The sequence below is a fragment of the Pseudorasbora parva genome, chromosome 15, assembly GCF_024679245.1.
Source record: "Pseudorasbora parva isolate DD20220531a chromosome 15, ASM2467924v1, whole genome shotgun sequence".
In the NCBI taxonomy this organism is placed as follows: domain Eukaryota; kingdom Metazoa; phylum Chordata; class Actinopteri; order Cypriniformes; family Gobionidae; genus Pseudorasbora; species Pseudorasbora parva.
This window is the reverse complement of record NC_090186.1, coordinates 8,381,844-8,400,149: the sequence shown is the minus strand read 5'-3', so window position 1 is coordinate 8,400,149 and position 18,306 is coordinate 8,381,844. Positions and strand designations below refer to the sequence as shown.

The 18,306-nt window shown below is 37.1% G+C and overlaps 1 protein-coding gene across 1 annotated transcript in view; it reads right to left on the bottom strand.

Moving 5' to 3' along the window:
* The window catches only part of LOC137041072 (nesprin-1), a 110,000-nt gene that overhangs the window by 35,568 nt on the left and 56,126 nt on the right, over positions 1–18,306 (bottom strand). Inside the window, exons 51-72 of the mRNA XM_067417005.1 lie at positions 18,072–18,215; positions 16,646–16,786; positions 15,457–15,639; positions 15,218–15,355; positions 14,928–15,113; positions 14,164–14,286; positions 13,895–14,077; positions 12,230–12,331; positions 11,990–12,079; positions 11,344–11,409; positions 8,090–8,647; positions 7,774–7,980; positions 6,009–6,110; positions 4,556–4,759; positions 4,280–4,444; positions 3,890–4,015; positions 1,612–1,817; positions 1,334–1,454; positions 1,044–1,226; positions 770–916; positions 299–478; positions 59–214 (exon numbers count right to left, since the gene is read on the bottom strand). Of these exons, the coding sequence (XP_067273106.1) occupies positions 59–214; positions 299–478; positions 770–916; positions 1,044–1,226; positions 1,334–1,454; positions 1,612–1,817; positions 3,890–4,015; positions 4,280–4,444; positions 4,556–4,759; positions 6,009–6,110; positions 7,774–7,980; positions 8,090–8,647; positions 11,344–11,409; positions 11,990–12,079; positions 12,230–12,331; positions 13,895–14,077; positions 14,164–14,286; positions 14,928–15,113; positions 15,218–15,355; positions 15,457–15,639; positions 16,646–16,786; positions 18,072–18,215 (3,711 nt within the window). The remainder of the gene's footprint in view (positions 1–58; positions 215–298; positions 479–769; positions 917–1,043; positions 1,227–1,333; positions 1,455–1,611; positions 1,818–3,889; positions 4,016–4,279; positions 4,445–4,555; positions 4,760–6,008; positions 6,111–7,773; positions 7,981–8,089; positions 8,648–11,343; positions 11,410–11,989; positions 12,080–12,229; positions 12,332–13,894; positions 14,078–14,163; positions 14,287–14,927; positions 15,114–15,217; positions 15,356–15,456; positions 15,640–16,645; positions 16,787–18,071; positions 18,216–18,306) is intronic.

Sequence of the window (18,306 nt, the reverse complement as noted above, 5' to 3'; positions counted from 1 at the left end):
CCACAAACCTCATTTGCAGCACGAAATCTTCAAGCTAGTTGTGAGATAAGAGACTCACCTCACACTCCTGTAATGTTTGCTCAATCTGCGAGCAGCTCTCTGGTCTCCAGCTGTTTCTCACCCATTCCATACGATGAGAGATCCAGCTGTGCATACAGCGCAATCGCTTTTCTCTATCTGTGCAGGCCTGCCACTGGTTCTCAGCGCTGTGTATCTGGAGACAGAAGAACCCATCACGTTTCAAATATGATGGCAGGTTATAGAGGTTACTACAGCGATGTTGTACGTCTGCACTTACCTCGCTGTCAATCTTAGCCTGTAGAACAAGCCAACTCAGATTAAGAGCACCCAGTCGCTCGGCAAAGAGGATGCGCTCACTGTAATTGGTTGGTTCGTTCCCTGACCACGCCCCCTCCACAGACTGGTGGTTCAGAAAGTCGATACACGACTGGTGACTGATTAGGTCAGCCTTAACATCCTAATATGTAAAAACAAGGAATATAATACATGTCAGTGTTTCCTACAGATACATTTTTTGTAGCAAGGTGATACAAAGTGACAGTAAAGATGTAATTATAATGTTACAAAAGATTGCTTTATCAAATAAATGCTGTTATTTTGAAGAATTACACCAAATCAGAATGTTAGAATGATTTCTGAAACTATAAGTATAAGCATAAAATATATACTGTAGCTATAAAAGAACCCTAATATAATCAGGAGGATTTTATTCAGAAAACCAGAAGAAATAAAAGAGAAGGTGCACTACCTTCAAAGCCTGAAGATGTCTAGACAGCTCAGAGGAGCCAAGGGCACAATGGATCCGTGAGTTCTCATCCTGCAGTCCTCTCTCTACATGTTCCAGCCAGGAGGTCAAATCAGCCATGACTTGACTATGAGACTGGCTAGTCAACATCTAGCAGTAGGGTAAAAAAGAGGTTTACGAAAACAATTTTTGCTTGCCAGAGCTTTGCTTCTAAAAGATTAATGAGGGGGAGATGGAAGGAGAGAGGAAGAGAGAGAAACTGAGACATTAATCATACTTGTTGCTGTGTCTTGTGGAGGGTGGGTAGCACATTAGTCAGGTTTGTCCATTCCTTCTCAAGTTGAGCCAGTCGTTTGCGTAGACCTGGAGCTTTGTTGTCAGTCAGCTGCAGTATCTTCACCCCTGTGCTTTCTGTAGAAGCTTTCTGTGCAGAACGGAGCACCAGCTCCCTGAAGAACTCCTGTGATGCAAAATCAAAGCCAAGGTCTATTTTTTTTGCATGTCATGTGGTCACTGGTCCCATGATATAAAAAAGAGAGAGATGAACACTAAAAAAGTTCTAGTCACCATGAGCTGGGTAAAGACAATTCTGTCCAGTAGACCAGATTCGGAGAAACTGTTCCACTTCTGAATCTGTTCATAAGCACCACTCATCCACTCTTCTAGTTCTGTTGAGTCACGCTGAAACCTACACACACACACACATATACACAGAAAACACATTTGTTATCTGATATAACCACGTGTCTTCTAAAAGGGTGTTTCTTAACCAGTGGGTCACATATACCACTATATTGACACAAAATTAAATTTTGCTAATTTTTATCATTTAATATTTCTCAAACCTTTCATAATTTCTTTTTATCTTCTGTGTGAATTGTATCTTTTGCTGTAGTTGATTACGAAGATCTTTCCAGCGTATTATCAGTCGTGATTTTGGGAAGGTCTGGCCCGGTCGCTCACAGCAGCATCCCATTGTCTGTAGGGTCCTGAGTCGGTCTTGGATCTCCCACATCTGAGGTCTTGTGTCTTCTAGGACTTTGTGCAACCTCTGACAATAAGAGAAAGTGAGTGAAAAAAGGAAAGGAATGGAAAAGAAAAGAAGGGAAAGTTTGCAGGTTAATGGCTAACACAAAACTATTTACAAAATGTAGTTTTTTAACCATTTGTTAAAAACAATAAAAGAGTTAGCTCACCCAAGAAGGAAAATTATCCCATTAATTACTCACGCTAATGTCATCCTAGGCATGACTTTCTTCTTTTAGACAAATAAAATCGGAGTTATAGTTGTCCATAAAGTGCATCTGTCCATTATAAAACTGTTCCACGCAGCTCCGGCGAGTTAATAAAGACCTTCTGAAGCTAAGCAATGCGTTTGTGTAAGAAAAATATCGATATTTAAAACTTTATTAAGTAAATTATCTAGCATCAAAATGCTTACGCTATGTCTGACAACACTGCACACCAGTTACGCTCGTCAGACGTAATGTAAGAATTTTGAACTGCAAAAGGTGTGGGCGCTACACTTTTTCCGTCAGTTGAATATGGAAGGCGAGTCACCGGAAGCTAGATATTTTACTTTATTTGGTTTAATTTAATTTTTAAAAATGTATGGCAAACCATGGCGAATAAACATAATTCAATGAACTCAGTTATTCAAAACTGATTGTGATTACGTGGTTCACAGATGTATGGATGGAGTCAGATGTAGTACTCCAACTGCAAAGTTTGTGAATCACTGCTCTACCTCATCTCACCCCTCCACACCCTCATCTCGCTCAGCTTCAACCGCTTGCTCAGATGGAGTGGCTTGTGGGAATGGGAGTGAGATGTACATCTATTACAGACACAAAAAGGGTTGCTGGCTGTTCCTCCTATATCAATCCAGAGTAATGAGCTTTGCTAGTCATAAAGAGGAAAATAATATAAATGCAACCAACCATACACTGCTGACTGATCCGTGTGAGTCAGAGTAGCTGAGAGATTAGCTTTCGTAATAGTGAAAGGACAATCATAAAAGAGCGGCCAATGCAGGCAGCAGAACATGAAGTTCCACAGATATGGCAACTATCGTTCTGAGTAATTTAATCAGGAACATTGTGTACTGGACCAAAAAAGATTCTCATGCAACATATATATAGCAAAAGAAAGGACAGGACCCTCTCCCTTAACTTCGTCCCCCTCACACACATACATGTCTCAGATACTTATTACATTTAATACTTTAGCTGGGTACTCAACCAAATAACTAATATGGACAGGAGTCCTCTATCGCCAAGTCAATAATAGCTTCTTTGTGATATAATAATTCAGACAAGAATAAATTCCATTGCATCTAATTTGGACAGGATGTTTATTTTATTGATTATCACATGACCAGGGTGGTCAGAGTAGCGAAAAAAATATTTTCTTAAGTCTGTAATTGTCTAATTTTCCAGTAAAATTATTTAAAAAAAAAGAAAGATTTTGATTTTATTTAGATTTTTTTTTAGGTTAGATTTTTATAGAAATAAACATATTGCACCATTCAAAAGTTTTTGTTTTTGAAAGTTTCTTATGAAAAATACAGTAATATTGTGAAATTGTTACAAATTTAAAATACACTTATTCCATTTTAAAATGTCATTTATTCCTGTGATGTCAAAGCTGAATTTTCAGCATTTTTACTCCAGTCTTCAGTGTCACATGATCCTTCAGAAATCATTCAATAAATATTAATGTTGAAAAATGGTGCTGATTAATATTTTTGGTGCGAAAAAATCTGGAATCCTTTGTAACATTTTAAATGTCTTGACTGTCACTTTTGCACCTTTGCTGAATAAAGTTTCTTAAAAAAAAAAAAATCTTAAGGTGACAATACACAAGGCAACTTTTTGAGCAATGTTGCCAGCCAGTGTTGCTTGGGCACTTTCCCATTATGAATATTGAAACACATTTCTATCTGGATACTTTAGATCGGTCGTTGGCCCTGAGTCTCACCTGGTTGCCCATTGGCAGCAACATTGCTCAAAAAGTCCTGTGTATCATCACCTTCACAAACGCCAAAACTTTGCACAGTTATTCTTTCCAATAATACCCAGAGAGAGGCAGCCATTAGCATTACCATAGATGTGGGAAACCAACCTCATAGGACTGCAGCTGACCCTGCAGGTCTCCTTCAAGCTCTAAATTCAGACTGGACATGTCTGTCTCCAACTCATCCAACTGCTTGCCCAGTCTCTCCGTGACCTCCTCGTACCAAGACCACTCCTACAACACACATAAGAGAGTGATTTTATTGCTCATTTATGTTTATCTATATGAATATATATATCTATAGTCTCCTATGAAATATCGGTTAAATAGTTTTGAATCATAACTAATTGACACAATCAGTGCCTGGTTGTAAATTGGATCAGAAAGAGACTATGACAGCCTAAGCTTTCTCTGAAAATAATGCTTAGATAAGGAGGATGTTTTATTAAATTAAAAAGATTGACACAATTAAGGTGTGAGGAAGTGTACAGTCTCTACCTGTAAGCTGTGCTGCATTTGGATTCCAAGACTTTGTGCTTGATCCTGTAGATCTGACACAATCTGCTCCACCACTGCTTGGCCTGGCAGTGCCTCCTCCTCTGGCAACTTATGGTATTGCAGCTTCACCGTTACAAGGCTCTGCCCCAAATCTTGGAAGTATTTCTGTTACCAGTCAAGAGAGAGTAATTGTAATAGGCCCAAACTTTTTTTAAACTTATTTTCTTAAAAATAAAAATAAAACACCTTTAAATAAGTTTAAATTCTATAGTGTACCTTGTGTCCTCTGAGCTGACTGTGCAGCTGGCTGCAGTTGTGTGGCTGTGCATCCTGACTGCGCTGCAGCCGCTCAGAGCCCAGCTCCAGGAGAGCCTGCAGACCCTTCAGAAGAGCTTTAGAACATCTCTGGAGCTCAACATTATTCTGACCTGCCGATCTCCACCTGTCAAGTGCCAAAGTCCACGTGCTGTCCTGCAAAATCTAACAGAACAAACACTTCCATTAGTGCACGTTACACATCCTGCGATGCTTGTTTTTCTTTAGTGTGCTTCTGCATTCTGGTGTTTGCTTGTTTTCTTTCTCTTTCTTTCTTTCTTTCTTTCTTTCTTTCTTTCTTTCTTTCTTTCTTTCTTTCTTTCTTTCTTTCTTTCTTTCAGACACCCGCTGCTGATCACACCCTTAAAAATAAAGATTCTTTATTGGCATCAATGGTTCCACGAAGAACCTTAAACATCTTTAAAACCTTTTTATTGCACAAAAGGTTATTTGTAGTTTAGAAACGTTCTTTAGATCATTTAAATGTTTGTCACAGCAAGAAAAAATATATATTCTTCGAAAAACTGTCCACTGTTTTTTTGGGAACCTGAAATGGTTCGTTTATGGCATCACTGCTACAAAAAACTTTTTTTTCTTTTTTTCCAATGAATAATCTTTTTTTGGAATGGAAAGTTTCTAAATATATTAAAGTTTCTTAATGAAACCATCAATACCAATAAAGAACCTTTATTTTTAAGAGTGTACTGGGCAACTGCTCCGAATGATCCGATTGGCTCATCATGGAGTATCGTCAAGATTTAAGTGTTCCAGAATCAACTGAGAGGCAGAGAGAAGGAAGACGATTCACCTCTCTTGATGCTTTCCCTTATGTCTTCATTCGCAGACGGATTCACTTTGGCTTTTTCTTTCATTAGGCAAGTTAGTTTTCTTCTCATATTAGTTAGCAGATTATTTAGTTTGTTATTTTCTGGGGGCTCAAATTTCCTGAGGTAAGTTGTATTCTATTTTCACAAATTACACTTTATTATTTGCTTCTCTTTTTGTCTGTTTGAAAAAACAAAATGTGCCGTGTCGTGATTCTGGGTCTGGAGACGGGTACATCAATGTCTCCCCAAATTTTTATTGTTCTTTTCTATTTTTACACCAAGACTGTCAACCGATCCTACATTAGCAACTACTGCTAAGACTGATTGTGAACTTATCCAAAGTACATTTATGGGGGAAAATGTGTATTTGGGAAGTTCGATACACAATTGTATTGAAATTATGCAACATACAGTAAAATACCTAGAGAGAGGACAAGCAATATTTTCTTATAAATCTTGAGAAGGTCACACTGTGAATTAAACTTAAATGCACTTAAATCATTAACATTATGAGGAGACATGTAAAGAGGAGACAGCATTGTACCAGGTTCTTTTTTGCGTAGGCTTCACAAGTGAATTGATGATACCTTGAGACTTGAACAGTCCTTGAGAAGTGTGGTTGTGTCTCTTGTCTGCATTTCACTGGCATTCAATGCAGACACAGGAATCTCTAACAGATGCTGTCTAGTCTGTTTAGGCAGGAAATAAAAAAACATAGAAAGGCAGAATCAGTTTCATAGCTTCTGAGAAATGTGTTCTGTCATCCACATTTTCCTGATATAAATCAGAAAAAGTACAAAAACAGTAAATAAAATATAAAAAATATATATATATATATATTTTTTTACCCATATTGCAGGTTAACTGCTTCATGTTGGTCTTTCTTAGTTAACCACATTACCGTTCAAAAGTTCAGGGTCATTAAGTTTTTTTAATAAGAAATTAAGAGACTTTATATCTGATACTGATACTTTTTAAGTCAAAGAATCCTTGAAAAATGTATCATGCTTTCCCCAAAAATATTAAGCAGCAAAACTATTTTCAACATCGATAAGAAATGTTTCTTGAGCACCAAATCAGAATAATTTGTGAAGGAACATGTGACACTCAGGACTGGAGTAATGACGCTGAAAATTCAGCTATGACATCACAGGAATAAACTACATTTTAAAATATGTTAAAACAGACAACAGTTAGTTTCAATTGTAATAACATTTCATAATATATTTTTTTTACTGCATTTTAAAGGTGGGGTAAGTCTTATTTCAAAACCGTTTTAGAAAAAGGACATGGGCCAAGTGGAATAACAAACTTGTAGCCAATCAGCAGGTAAGGGGCGTGTCTACTATTGATGGTGAGAAGAGCGCTCGCTCTCGCTCTGTGCACGTCATTATTCAAAACACACGAGTCACACATGACGGACATTAGCCGAGAACTAGCCTAATATATGCTGCTTCACTATGCTCGTGTGTCATGTTCACTTGTTAGTCCATTTGCGATCGTATTGTGTCTCACTTCAGCGATGATAAAGACCCGTTCATTTCCACACCGTATGGAGCATCCAAATCTCATCCCTGTAATTCAAGCATCAGCTCACACAATGTCTCCGACAAGTAAGATACTATACTCCTAATATATGTTTGCTTACTGTTTTCATGATCTATATAACCCTTATCCAGTCATAATTGTAATATGTCGTTAGTTGGACTGTGTGCTTGTGTACTATCGAGTTGTTAATGAGAACGGTTTGTGTTTTTGTGATAGAAGGGATGACTTTTTCATTGATGCCTCTGGGTTAAGTATGTGTGGGGCGGCGCTATCAAAATAGGGGCGAGAATCTTTTGGGCGTATGGGCGTGTTTGTTTTGGTGATTTGAAATACCAACAACGGTGACCAGATAGCATTTACCCCACCTTTAAATCAAATAAATGCAGCTTTGGTGACCATGAGACTTAATTGTCTTGAACGGTAGTAAAAATGTCAAAAACTGGTGGATTCAGAATTCTTGTTAGACGTTAAGGATACAGCATGGAAGCTTGTTTCTGCCACATGATAAAACATTTAAAAGTGAATTGAATTGATGATACATTGACACTTGAAAAGTCCTTGAGAAGAATTGAGAAGAATTCCAGTATGCATTTCTATCTCATGAATTTCTATCTCACTTTAATTCTCACTTTATAACTTGCAATTGCGAGTTTATATCTCATAATTGTGAGAAAAAATGCGTGCAATTGTGAGATAAAAAGTCGCAATTGAATTTAAAAATGTTTTGTTCTGTGGTGAAAACAAGCTTCTGTAACACAGATGCCAGAAACTGCACACATTCACTTTTGCAGGGCTAAAACTGACCTCTGAAGAACTGATATCCTGACATGACCCCAGTGTCTCAGACGTTTCCTTCAATGAAGTGAGAAGCTGGACCAAACTCTCTTGATATTCCCCTCTTTCTTCAGACGGTGACACATCACTGGGAGTTTCTGTGTGCTGAAGTGAGTGTTGCTGTGACTGGTTGCTGCTCTGGTGAGCTATGGCCTCAATCAGATCTCTCTGTATTTCCTAGAGAGTTGGAAGGGCAGCATTTAGTCATACAAATATTTCAAAATAGGCAGTGCTTCAAAATGAAAGGATACATGTGAGTTTACAGTTAGATTTCACATTGAATTACCACAATTGTATCTTCCTGAGGGACACATTGTTTGTGTTGGGGGGAGAGCACAAGAGGAACTGTGGCATCTTTGGGTTTTGTCTCTGTCTGGGTCAGGTCATTATCAGTAACATTTACAGCCTCTGTGTCGGGTGGCTTTGGGGTCAAATCTTCCATATAAACTTCCGTTTTCACTTGATCACTTGAACTAATTTCTGTATTTATAGATACTTTGTTCAGATCTACAGATTCAGATCGTTGGATCGATTCACTGGCATCAGTTGCTGAATCTGTTCCCGGCTTTGCTGGTACTTCTTTAGACTCCTTGGTTTCTTTCTCATTTAGCTTTTCCTCAGCTCTGTTTGCACTGTCAGGATTTGGACAACTGTCATCTGTAAATTCTTCAAAGTGCTGGGATGTTAGTGCAGGTAGACAACTTGTCTCTTCAGAAACTGGTCTGCTGTCTATGTGAGGCATTTCCAAGGAGCCAGGTGGCTCCAGAGAACAACTTCCAGTGTCAGTCTCATTTAATACATGCTTGATTGCAGCAAAATCATTTTCCTCTTCAGGAGATGATTCCTAAAGATGAAACAAAGCATTAAGTCATGGGCAGCTTTGCAGGGATTTTACCATGGGTTAAGAAAGTATTTTGGCATCTAAGGGTGTTCACACATAGTTTTGGTTCTGTTCGTTAATCAGGTCCGGACCAAAAAACAAAAACAAAACATATTAGTTCTGGTCCACTTAGTGTTCACACTGGCATTTTTAACAGCAAACCTAAAGTTACCGAACCAAAGGCATAGGGAGACAGTCACAACCTGATTGGTCGGCTTTTATGACATATATTTCTAAACGAAGCTGTACTGAACATTCAAAACAATGCTGTGTGCTGGATTAAACGCCATTTTATGGGTGTGCATATGGTTTTATTGTTACTAGCTGAGAACTCACAAAGCAACATGCCATCATGACTTTGCGTAAACATACACTCTACTTTATAAAGCTAAGTGGCGTGTTATCTGTTCGCATTTTCAACTATCCGTGTGTATGTCTACGCTGAAACAAACCATTATGTGTGTGTGTGTCCACAATGTAAATGGATTTATAAACATTCTAAATTATGTTTTTTTTTTTTTTTTATCTAAAAAAAATGCAGACTGTTTCTTGTGATGGGTAGGTTTAGGGGCAGGGGGAGTGCGTGTGTGTGATGGGTAGGTTTAGGGGTAGGGGGATATAATAAAACAGCGTTGATAAACACGCAAAAAAAACGATTATGCGTCTTCATAGCACTCCAAAATGGCATACGAATTGCCGTATCATACATACGCCATTTCATGAGATCAGTCTGCACAAAGAGCTCATAAAATGTTCAAAACTTTCAAAACAGCATCAGGATTTCCTCCGTTGTATGCAGAAATGAAAATCTGCAGCAAAAGAGATGGCAGTTACATCAGCTGTACCGAGTAATGGGCAACACATGTCCTTTGATGAGAAGAACCAGGTATGCTTACATTATGTTCTTTCAAATCAACGAATAAAGTACATCTTGTGACATTACATCCTGTTTTTGGTTCGTTTACCATGTCTTTGGTCCGTGTTCCATTCATAAATCAGTCTAACCGCACAAGAGTTCATTTGGAAGCGGACGGAGACCCATCTTTTTAGCGGTCTCAGTCCGCTTGTTTGGTGCGCACCAGGGATCTGATTGGCAGCGTTCGCATATGTTCAAATTAACCGCACTAACCGAACAAACGCAAAAAAAACAATTCAACATTATAACATTATGTTCAATAAAGCGTAGTTTTATCAAAATAATTATTCCATCAAGTAATATGCACTACCGTTTAAAAGTTTGGAATCAAGGACATTAAATTGATCAAACATGACCGAAAATAAATATTCAAAAGTTCAAATGTTACAATTTATAACTAAATATTTCCATTTCAAATAAACACTCTTTAGTATTTTCTCTTAAAGACACCTGAAAAAAATTTATTCCTGTTTTTTTAAAAAAAAAGCAATATTAAACTCTTCAGCACTGATAATTAAAATAAATGTTGCTAACATTTCATTTTACCATGCCTGTTACACATTTTACATGTAGTTACTATAGTAATAACAGTCAATTATGCCTTGTTCCTAGGGGTGTAACGGTTCACACATTTTCTCGCTGCATCGATTACAAATCCTGAAGGTGCATATGCATTGATATTGTAGTGAACATGTATTTTTTTTATTGTGAATCGTTGATTTCTGTCAATAAATTATTAATGATTTTAAAAGCTAAGATTAAATTAATTGCAATTCGATAGCGATCCGTACTTTAAAATATAAAACATTAAATTACTACATGTGTATACAAAAAAATGCTGAATCAAATTAATTTTTAAAGCTGCAGTCCATAACATTTTTTACACTCTAGTGGTTAATAAACAGAACTGCATGCATCTTGTGGAAGAACATTGCAGCCGGAGCTACTTCTCTCTGTTTACATCTATGGCGGGTCACACAGGGACTGTGCTCCTACCAGCGGTACCTACCAGTCTGGCCTGAAATAGTCCCAATATAAACACTTATTATAAGTGCACTATAATGATTCAGGGCAAGACAAAAACACAGTTTGGAAAATGGATTCATGTTGTACATTCTCATTATATCATTTTTGTAAATCTTGAACACAAAAAAAGTTAAGGACAGCAGCTTTAATGTGAATCAAATTGTTCTGAATTTGCAAAAGTTGTTCTTTAATCAAAAAACCTATGGTTCAGTGTCTACCCAAAGATTTACAGCTTCATGCAATTAACCCTTAATCAAACCTTAAATCTTACCCATATTATATAGTAAGCACATTTAGCTAATTACTATTACTTAGTACCTAATTGCATGATTATAATGTAACAAGGACAATTATTTAATTAATTATGCTGAAAATTCAGCTTTTTCTATCATAGGAATTAATTACTAATACATTGTTATCAAAGACTCCAAAATTTTGTACAGTGGTGTAGTTAATTTTTCTAATAAACAGCTTGTGGTTGCCAATAAACAAAGCAAATGATCACATTCATACAGAACATACAGTTAGATCTGTATGTTTATTGACTTTATTCAATGCCTTTGAGCAGGGCTCATGTAACCAAAGTCAGAATTACACATTTCACAAAGAGGAATGTAAGGAATAATGATGATGATTATACCAGCCTTCCTGCCATAAACCAACAAATCACAAAGTTTGCTCCTGAGAGTCAAGTAACCCCATTGGGGCCAGTCTATACCTTAGCAACACACTCTTTTACAGCAGAGGCAGCGTCTGTCTCCTCCAAAGTGGTCTCATCTGGGTCCTGGTACAGAGAAAGAAAAAAATGATTAGAGATGATGGTGCAGAGTATTAGAAGAATAGACTCCCATATTAGCAGAGCATACTCCCTAAAGACAAAGGAGGAGAGCAGCTGTTACTGAAAGAAGTGGAGGAGTTCAATCTGGCATTCTGCAATGAATGCAGCCTTAGTCCTCAGAAAGGAAAAGCAAAAGAGCTTGTTCGCAAAGCTGACTGAATTCTAAAACAAATTGGGACATTTATAATAGCATAAACTATAATAACAACAACAGTGCTGAGAAAATTGTGATCATGCAATTCCAGGACTAACAAAGGCATGAAAAGGTCACTGTAACATGACAATATAGTGAAAATGGATAGCATAGCAAAAAAAAAACATAAACATAAACATTCACATACATGTATTTATATCTGTATTTGTATCATTTCTATTCATGATAAATGTATATAAATAAATAATTGAACACATGCAAATGAACAGCCATAGCAAAGAGGTCCAGAGTGTATGCAAGAGTACAGAAATATAGTCCTATTCAGGGTTTGGCGAAGACTGGGAGATAAATTGGAGGTTTCGGAGGCTTTACCTCTGGAACACTGCCTGTTAGAGTTCCTGAGGATGAAGACTGACTGTCTTCATCATCCTCCTCAGTGTAAAGGCCTTCCATGGACACCTGCTTCACCAGGGTTATGCGAGGACATATTATTCTTTAGGTTTTTATAGGTACAGAAGCTAATTTAATCCAAAAACTTCTCATCTTGGATGTCTTCTGAGATTAAGTGGGCATGATTTTGAGATGTATTTTTGATTGAGCTGCTTGACTTACCATCATATCGCTCGAGTTAAAGTGTGGCATCATGAATTCTGTGGTTTGGTCTGAAGGGAGAATCATTTCAGATGGTTGTCCAATCATTTCAGGATGGTTGTCCTGAAAATAAAATCAGCAAACTATTCAGTTTCATCAAGTTTGAAAACGGACAAATGATCATGAGAAAAGCCACGGGGGCATCTTTATAGCATACTACTGCCTTTGCCAATAAAGCCATGTCTGTAATTATTTATGATGCACCATATTGAGGTTTTAAAGCACTAAATTATTAAGTACAATCAGAAAATTCAAGGTTCCCACACATCCCTTCTGAGTTGGCTTTAAATGCAGGGATTTTCTCCTCCTCTTATTCCCATAGACATGAAAGGAAAGAGGAAAGGTCACCCGCTGGTCATTAAAAACTACAAATTTACTGCACTTTTGTAAGATGAAGTAATATGTTCTAACTAGACATAAAATGACCAGCGGGATCTAGTTAGATATCTCATTATAGCTTCCTACATTTGATGCTGAACATTTTGTAGTTAATGTTCAAATTAACTCCAAATGTTTAATCAAAAGTTTCAAAGATTAATGTTGCATTTATTTTGAGCCTGTACTGAAACTGAACATTTAAGCATTGAAATGTTACAATTCATGTAAAAGTTATCATTAACATGCCATAGTAAGCATTGCAGTGTGACATCATTTAAAATTCATCATTAAAAACAATCTATCACTACAAATTAAAATCTAAATATAATTATAGTGTGCATTGTGAAATATGCATTCACACCATCGGAATATTTAAGTGATCTGCAAAATGTCTAAATTGCTTTTTTTTTAATTAAAGAAAATGGGGAGGCTGTTAAAGGTGCAGTATTTTTTTCTTTAAGAAAGTTGACCTCCAAAGAAAATGAATACAGATTGTACTTTTTTTTTTTTTTTTTTAAACAGTGTGCAGAAAGGTGAGATGAAGACTTCAGTCTTATCACCAGACTAATAAAAGGGTTTTATTTTGCATGATGCAATCTCTATCAATGAATATTATGCTACAGGTGTCAGAGAGGTGAGTGTCAGATCTACCAGCTCAACCTGAACAAAAATGATACAGTGTACCTTAAAATTTAACACTTTACCATAGTATCTTTCTTAAAGGATTAGTTCACCCAAAAAAATGTAATGCTTGTCATTACGTTGTAAACACAGTGCAACGCTTCCGAGTTCTACATCAGAATGGCTGGCTGTATTGGTCAGCTCCTGCGTCAGCCTCACACACGCGTCGAACGTAAACAGTTTAGGAGACGGACACGTGCTTTTTGTACACAAAACTATTCTTATTGCTTCATAACATTTAGGTTGAACCGCTGTAGTCACATGGACTATTTGAACAACTTTCTGGGCCGTGAAAGTGGTAATGACGTTGCTGTGTGGGGTCAGAAAGTTCTCAGTTCTCAGTGTTCTGAAGATGAACGAAGGTCTTACAGGTTTGGAACGATAAAGGGTGAGTAATTAATGAAAACATTTTCATTTTTGGGTGAACTAAACATTTAATATTTATACAAGTTGCAGATTAAAATGTTTATGTTGTATAAAAGTTATATGTAGAATATTTTCATGAACTAAATAAGCTAAAATGAACTCAAACTCAGCAAACAAAAGGAAACTATTAGAGTGACAGACCCTTAACGCTGCGCTCCGCTCCACACTGAGCTGCTGTAGTTCCTGGATGGGCTGCAGGAGCTCTTGAGCCCGATGGAAGGCTGTGAGAGTTTGCTCTGCCTCAGTAGGAAGCCCCAGGCCTGGCCTGCAGCTCTCAATCTCATCAACGGTCCTCTTCATGGACTGGATGTTATCCAGAATTACCTGTTTCAGAACGGGAGGGATATGAGATACTGTGTTTACAGTCCCAACAGAGGATACGATGAAAGAAAAGATATGATGTACAGTACCTGTATGTCCTCAAGTTGTTCCTCAGGAGAAATGTTCTCTGTGTCAGTGGTGGAAAGGATCGTTCTGATCTTGGTTATATTATTCTCCATTGTCTTCACCTCTGTTTCAATGGCATCCATCTCCTACACAAGTTATAAGTGAATTAAAATAATAATTTACAAAATGCTATGCAGGTCTCATAAATTCCTTCAAATTATGTATACATTATTAGGGATATCAAAAGAACCAATACTTCCAATTTAATACATTTTGTTTTTAAATGTTATGATACAAGCTTTTCTGGTATCCCAATTTGCCCAGTACCTCAATTTGATGTACTTCTTGGTAAAAAAAAAAAAAAAACTGTATTTGTGAGATATTAAAGCAAACAGTCAGCTACACTATTGTTCAAATGTTTGAGTATCAAGTTTGGGTATCAAAAGTATCAATTTTAACTTGAATACTTGATTTTATTGAAAAATACCTGAAAAAAAGTCAAGCATGATTAAATACAAATTAAGTAGTTTAACTGTTGCAATTCATTTTCTTTAATAAAAGGTTCAACAACTTAATTTCAATAATATTTTTAAAATAAAACTGTTCTGCCGTGGTATCAAAATGAGTAACAGGAATCATAAAATTTCACTGGTATTGATGCAACTAAAAACTTAGTATTGTGAAAAACTTAGACACTGTAAATCCTAGGAAAACATGTTATCTAAATCGTACTGTGAATACAAACAAAATCCTTTCAATATTTATTGAATGTAATACTATTTCTTACAGCCGCTAGGTGCCGAAGGTGGGAGAGCGGGTCCAGAACGCTTTGCTGCATTAGTGTGATATTTTGTATACAGAGGTGGAGGAGCTCTTGTTGAGAGTTGGTGTCACACACCAAAGAGATCTCCTGCAGGGTAGGCAGGAAGGCCTTCAGAGATGCCCTGTATCCCTCCGATTCATCCAGCATCATCTACAGACACACCACAAGAGTTGCTAAAAAGTTGCTACATAAGGTATGACATGTCTCACTAGAAATGCCCTGTAAACAGCTTCAGTGTGAGGCTTTGACCTGACCTTGAGGGAGTTGGCGTGACTGTGGATGCATTTGGCAGTGGTGTAGGTTCTTGGGGCGACCAGCCAGGACTGAGCCTCTCTCAACCAGCAGTTGGAGCTACTGAGTAAACCCTCATAGTCCTGCAGACTGGCGGGGATCTAACAGGAGCAAAACACAAGGCACAAGCAGTCATGGTTGCTATCAGTGGCATTATGTGTTGGTTTATGTTGTGAAAAAAGGGTTATGGGTAACATCTGACTTTGCTGATGAGGGCGGTCCTGCGCTCGGCCTTTTTGGCTGTGGTCTGGTAGAGTTGCAGTGGCTCCGTGAGCTGGTCCATGAGGACGTGTGCTCTCTCAGGTTGTTGCTCAGCCAGATCCTGCACCTCAGCCTCCAGCTCAGCTATCCGAGTGTGCCACTGGTCCAGCTCATCCCATATACGCTGCACAAACACACACATTAAACTTTTTTTTAAACAATTAGTGTAGACAACATATATTATTGGACACAAATGAAATGAGACAGAAGAAACAAGACGGAAGAACAGTTAATTAAATGTCATTAGTAAATACAATGTTATTCAAAATATTTGTTGCATTTTTTATTATATAAAATATGCTGTGACTTGTATAATGCAACTAATGTCAATATAAATAATATCAAAATACATAAATTAGTTTTGGCATTTATAATAAATGTTGTCTATAATGAATGTTTATATTTATTTGTTTTATATTTGTATTCTTCATCCTGTTCTGAATACAGTTAAATATGAAGGTTTTGTTGTTGTGTTATGACCGGAAATAAAATGTATGAGTTTATAGTGTTTATAATGTTTGTAAATGATTTGTTGTATTATTACATAATTATTATTACAACTTCTGAATGTAATAATAAAAGTTTGAGTTTGTTTACGTGTGTACTGTGTTTAATTATGTTTATTTAAACACATGTATTAAATATTTACATGTATATACTGTAAAGGTATTTATATAATTTATATTACATATATACAAATATTAATATTTTTTATATTTTCTTTAATATATACATGCATGTATGTGTATTCAAAAATACACAAATTATACACAGTACACATACACATTATGTAAACACAAACTTTTATTTTGGATGCGATTAAATCAAATTCGACTTATACATTGATGTGACATCTGTGTTTTTTTTTTTCTCTCTCACACCAATGCTATTTTGACCCGTGCAACTTATATTCAGGTCCAACTTATAAAATACAGAGTAAAAATACAATAAAAGTATAAGAAAACAAATAAATGAGAGAATAAACAGAACCAAATAATATGGCAAAAATAAGTAATATGGCAAAAATAAAAAATTAAGCTGCCTGAGTGATAGCTCATGTTTTTCCACTGGTAATTGGTGGAAAGATATTTTCAATAATGTGCATGTGGAGATGAGAAGGGAACAAGTACCTTTTGTGTACGTTCAGCCTCAGAACAATTCGGACTTGTTTGCTTTAGCAGGGCCTGCACACAATTTAAGCCCACCGTCACCTCTCCAATCTGCTCACCCATTTTATGGAGAGGACCACTTCTCTCCATGACCATACCCAACTGAAACAAAGAGTTACATTTGTATTAGGTTTAAATTAAACAACACACAACACAAAGACACTCAAACTATAAGTGGCATATAATTTATTTATAATTTAAATAATTTATTTAATATACATATTATGCCACATAGTTTTAGTGTCATTGTGTTATAGTTTTATATTACTTTATGTTATGTATTTACAGGTTATAATGAAATTGTGTAGACTGCCATTTTCACAAGTACAAAGGATTGTTTTATTTAAGAATTTATTCTAGAATCTCTTGTTGATATCTATTAATTTAAACATGCACATCAATAATATTCATAGACCGATCAGGCATAACATTATGACTACTGACAGGCTAAGTGAATAACATTTATTATCTCATCATCACAGCACCTGTTAGTTAGTGGGTGGGATATATTAGGCGTCAACTGAACATTTTGTCCTCAAAGTTGATGTGTTAGAAGCAAGAAAAATGGGCAAGCGTAAGGATTTGAGCGAGTTTGACAAGAACCAAATTGTGATGGCTAGATGACTGGGTCAGAGCATCTCAAAAACTGCAGCTGTTTTGGGGTACTCCCGGTATGCAATAGTCAGTATCTATCAAAAGTTGTCAAAAGAAGGAACAGCGGAGAACTGGTGACGGTCATGGGTGGCCAAGGCTCATTGATGCACAGGTGTGTGTCGCTTAACCGGGGAACACATGACACCAGGATTCACTATGGGAAGAAGGCAAGCCAGTGGAGACAGTGTGATGCCTTGGCCAATGTTCTGCTGGGAAACCTTTGGTCGTGCCATCCATATGGATGTTATTTCGACATGTTCCACCTACCTAAGCATTGTTTTTACCTTCAAGGAAACAGTTTTCCCTGGTGGCTGTGGCCTCTTTCAGCAGGATAATGCACCCTGCGTCAAAAAAACGGCTGGAGGTGTTGACTTTGCCTCCAAATTCCCTAGATCTCAATCCAATTGAGCATCTGTGGGATGTGCTGAACAAACAAGTCTGATCCATAGAGGCCCCACCTCACAACTTACAGGACTTAAAGCATCTGTTGCTAACATCTTGGTGCCAGATACCAAAGGACACCTTCAGGGGTCTAGTGGAGTCCATGCCTTGATGGGTCAGGGCTGTTTTGGCAGCAAAAAAGGGACCAACACTATTATTTCATCATGTTATGCCTGGTCTGTATATATACATACACACACAATGAGTTTTCCCAGCATTAAACACACTCTACCTATAACTAAAACAATGCTTGATCTCAGTATAATAAAATAAAGATAAATATAGGAAATACTTTGTCCTTAGCCTCCTGCAGGGAGACGTTGAGCTCGTTCTGCAAGATTTGAATCTCTGATGGGACACAGCTCCATCTCTTCTGCACTCTTTCTATGACGTCCTGCAAACGAGCCTTTTGTGACACCAAATCCTCTTTGACGTCCTACAGTGTGAAACAACAATGATTGCAATTACAACAGCAAACACTGCAGAAACAGATTCTCCCTTCAAAAAAACACGCCATAAAGCACCAA